This window comes from Mus pahari, chromosome 15 (genome assembly GCF_900095145.1).
Source record: "Mus pahari chromosome 15, PAHARI_EIJ_v1.1, whole genome shotgun sequence".
Taxonomy (NCBI): domain Eukaryota; kingdom Metazoa; phylum Chordata; class Mammalia; order Rodentia; family Muridae; genus Mus; species Mus pahari.
The window spans coordinates 52620002-52624270 of NC_034604.1; the positions used below are offsets into that span (position 1 = coordinate 52620002).

General features: G+C 43.4%; 1 protein-coding gene across 1 annotated transcript in view; it reads left to right on the plus strand.

Annotated features, from left to right (window-relative positions):
• Positions 1 to 3380, plus strand: part of Isoc1 (isochorismatase domain containing 1) — a 19261-nt gene extending 15881 nt beyond the window's left edge. The window contains exon 5 of the mRNA XM_021214604.2: positions 2895 to 3380. Coding sequence (XP_021070263.1) covers positions 2895 to 3041 — 147 coding nt within the window. The 3' untranslated portion in view covers positions 3042 to 3380. The remainder of the gene's footprint in view (positions 1 to 2894) is intronic.
• The last annotated feature ends 889 nt before the right edge of the window (positions 3381 to 4269 follow it).

Below are 4269 nucleotides of genomic sequence, written 5' to 3' on the forward strand. Positions count from 1 at the left end.
GCAGTGTCTGCAGTGAGGTCAGGTGATGGTGCGCAGTGTCTGCAGTGAGGTCAGGTGATGGTGTGCAGTGTCTGCAGTGAGGTCAGGTGATGGTGTGCAATGTCTGCAGTGAGGTCAGGTGTTGGTGTGCAGTATCTGTAGCTGAAATCAGGTGTTGGTGTCTACTGTCTGCAGTGAGATCAGGTGATGGTGTCCAATGTCTGCAGGTGAGGTCAGGTGATGGTGTGCAGTGTCTGCAGTGAGGTCAGGTGATGGTGTGCAGTGTCTGCAGTGAGGTCAGGTGATGGTGTGCAGTGTCTGCCAGTCTCCTAAGACTATAAGTCAGTGATGAAATGCCTAACGCACTTCATATGCGAACAACACTGAGAATTGCCCATCAGTAGAAGGACATCAAGTTCAACAGAAGATTTAATCTACTCTGTAGCTCTTCTGAGAGCAGACAAAGTCAGGCAATCTATTATACAGTTTTGGACAATTATTACCTCAAGGTGACACGGCCCATTAGATGGCAAGTACATATAAGGACACATCCAGTCAACAAGTCCATGCTTGCTAACTAACTATACTTCTCGAGAGTGAAATAAATTTAACAGACAATATGGATAAGGATTATTTGAAGTAGTTCCACTCTTAAGGGAATAAAGAAGAAAGAGAGCTGGCCATATTGCTGTTAACTTTCAGTTCATATATTTAAAAAAGTATTTCACAAAAACTTTAGAGAAAAAAATGAATGATCTCTATAGCAAGATACAACAAAGAGGGGCAGCCTACAACCTGGCAGGCACTGCACACCATCACCTAACCTCACTCCAGAAACTGCACACCATCACCTAACCTCACTGCAGACACTGCATGCCATCACCTGACCTCACTGCAGATACTGCATACCATCAAGGACCATCTAGGAACCAGCCTTCCTTTTTTATTGGCCCGGTTGGACTGACTGCAGGTGTGAGGGCTGAAGACTGATCAGGAAGCACACAGAGCTCCAGAAGCTGTTGCTGTCTGTCTATCCAGCTTCCTCTCAGTTGGGGAGGGCAGGCTCTATGCAAACACCTAGAAGCCTGTTCTAAAAGCTTTGCATTTTCTGTACCACGCCTTCCTTCTTATGTAGGTTCTTTGCTCAGTTATTTTTAAACCCTCAGTCTTGAGATAAGTGACCCTGTACACCTCAATGTGACCCAGCTTCCAACATCACCAAGATTATTAGGGTAGATGGACAAGACTCTGATCCGTGCAGCCAGGAGAAGTCCCCGCTGCTGGAGTCTCTCCCTGCCCCCTCCTGACTTTCTCCTCTCTGCTTTTCTCTCAGCTATACCACACACACACACACACACACACACACACCCCGCATCCCCACCTCCTTGAGATATCTGCTGTACTTCCTATGGTGCTGCTGGAACCGCTGGCAACGTCTCTCTGTTAGGAGTAGTCTCCTGTTAGGGAGCTTTACACAGTTTTCCATCTTACAACCCTTGTTTAGTCATTCTAAAAATGTTTATAATGGCAGAAGATGTGGAGGTTCTGGTTTTTTCCCTGGGGCAGATTCCCAAACCTCACTTAAGGCCCTTGGCTTCTGCCAATCATTTCTAGACCAGAGCTCTAATTATGAGAAGTTCTCAGGTACTGTTTTGGAGTCAGAAAAAAACGGAATTTAAGAATCTATTTTCTTTTTTTTTTTTTTTTTTTTTTGTTTTGTTTTGTTTTGTTGTTTCGAGACAGGGTTTCTCTGTGTAGCCCTGGCTGTCCTGGAACTCACTCTGTAGACCAGGCTGGCCTCGAACTCAGAAATCCGCCTGCCTCTGCCTCCCGAGTGCTGGGATTAAAGGCATGCACCACCTATTTTCTTAATGCAATTAAGCATCTATTTTATATAATTGGATAGCAAACTAGTAATAAAATAGTCTGGATAACTATAATTATACCCACATTACAGATTTTTTTAAATAAGTAGGTACTCGATGGCAGTTACATCAGGCAAAAGTATTAACATCTCCTCATGGTCTCCTGTTTGATTGCGCTGTACAAGACAAACTCTGACACGGCGGCGCCTCTTTTGCTTTTTTGTGATACAAATAAAAACACAAGTTTATCAAAACTTGAAGCCCAAAGGAGCCCCCATTGAGAGAGTGAAATGAGAGGTGAAGCAGTACAGCTCCGAGAAGTATGCACCTGTGGAGGACTAGTACCCTAGCTTGATGTCTATTGCTGCGATAAACACCAGGACCAAAAGTGACTTGGGGAGGAGAGGGTTTATTTCATCTGAACTCTCATGTCACAGTTGATCGATCCCTGAGTGAATTCAGGTCAAGAACTCGAGGCAGAAAGCCAGAGGCAGGCACTGAGAGGCTACTGGGAATTCTGCTCACTGGCTTGCTCACCTTGCTTTTTACATAACCTAGGATCGCCATACCTGGGTGGATGCACTGCTCAAAGTGGGCTGGCTCTCCAACATCAATCATGCATCAAGAAGTTGCCTAGCAGACTTGCCTAGAGGCCAATCACATGGAAGCACTTTCTTAAGCTTTCCTCTTCCCAGAAGATTGTCCCAGCTTGACTGTCAAGTAGATGAAAGATGATTGACACAGATGGGGAGACGATTTCTACCACTCCCTTCTCTTTGCTCATGTTTTAGGGGGATTAGCCTGGTCACCTGCCACCTACGGTGTTTCCCTTTACTTGTTTCTAGCCCATTTAATAATACCGAGAAATACTATGATATGGTTGTGATACAGCTGATTTTGAAACTTTTCTCTATCCCTGAATTTATGTCTATGGCCGAGGCCCATGGCTGGAGGTGTTGATCCTAATTGTTGTCCTGACTCACTTCCGCCGTTTCTACATAATCTCCATTTTCTAGCTCATTTCTTGTCTGTGTTTCTCTTATTTTCTAGCGTCTTGCTCGCACTGGGATCATCGTGACTACTAGTGAGGCTGTCCTCCTACAGCTGGTGGCTGACAAAGACCACCCGAAGTTCAAGGAGATCCAGAACCTAATTAAGGCGAGTGCCCCGGAGTCGGGTCTGCTTTCTAAAGTATAGGAGACATGAAGGATCAAGGTCCCCGTTCCCTCCAGGCAATGGGACTGCAAGCCACACAAGCCCTTGTCTCCACTAGAACTAATATGTAAAGTCAACAGCTCCTTCTTTGTGGCTTTTAGTAATCCTTAACTGGCTAGACCATCATGTACAAGCGTTTAGTTACGATGTCGAGGCTTCAGGTGCTGCTTATCATCTTTGTTTCCTAACGAGCTTTTAGTTATTAAGACAAATTACCATGGAGGTGCCTGTCTCGTCTATACTGTATACTCTGACCGTATCTTTCCAAAGTGCACCCTCTGGTGAAGTATTCTTAAATTGTGCACTTTAATGGAAAACAAAAACCCACGTACCACAATGATTTGACTTTTCTTTTGCTGTGAAACATCCCTTGTAATGTCAGTGTATACCCAATGATTTTGCTTCCCCCGGCTGACGGGCCAGTGATTCCGGGATGAGAATTGAGAAACAGGATCCTGACTTGTGTATCTACTCCTCTCACTGTGTTGGAGTTGCTGACTGAGTGAGGTGCATTGACTTAAAGGAGAGCAAATTATCTTAAATATTATGTATCTGTCTTGATTGCATTAATTTTCTTATTCCCGTTACCATCTTTGTGGATTTTCTTCCTCTGGATAACAGTCTATGTTAACATTTTTCTGCCACTGAATGTTTTCCTTGCTCCTTTGTTATTTTAAACTTGTAAACAAATGGGAGTGGTTTGCAGTGCTGGGTCATTGACAGAGGTATGCCCTAACATAATGCCTTTACAGTCTTTTTGAGTGCATCTTTTACTATACACAGGAGTTGGTGGAGAAAGAAACACTAGGTAAAATGTAGTTTCAAATGCCCGTATTCCCCTTCAAACATTGTTATGGCTGACGTCATCAACCAGACTCATAGGGGTAATACTGTGGTCATTGTTAACCTGTCAATAAACTTATTTTCCTTTCATACTGATTATTACTTAAACATCTTTTTAATGTATGTTGTGATATGTGGAACATTACTCTCTTTGTATATAAAATTAAAGAAAATGTATTATGTGGGTGAAATTGTTTTGTTTTCCATGACTCCATGAATATTAGTCAATGAATTGTAATGAGTTTTCAAAGGTAACAAGTTTGCCGTTTATAAGCTTAAAATCATTGGAACGTTCAAAGGAGGGGAATCACCTGCAGACCCAGACTGATAGTGTTCCTGCAGGGTTTTCCTGTTAGCACTGTAGAAA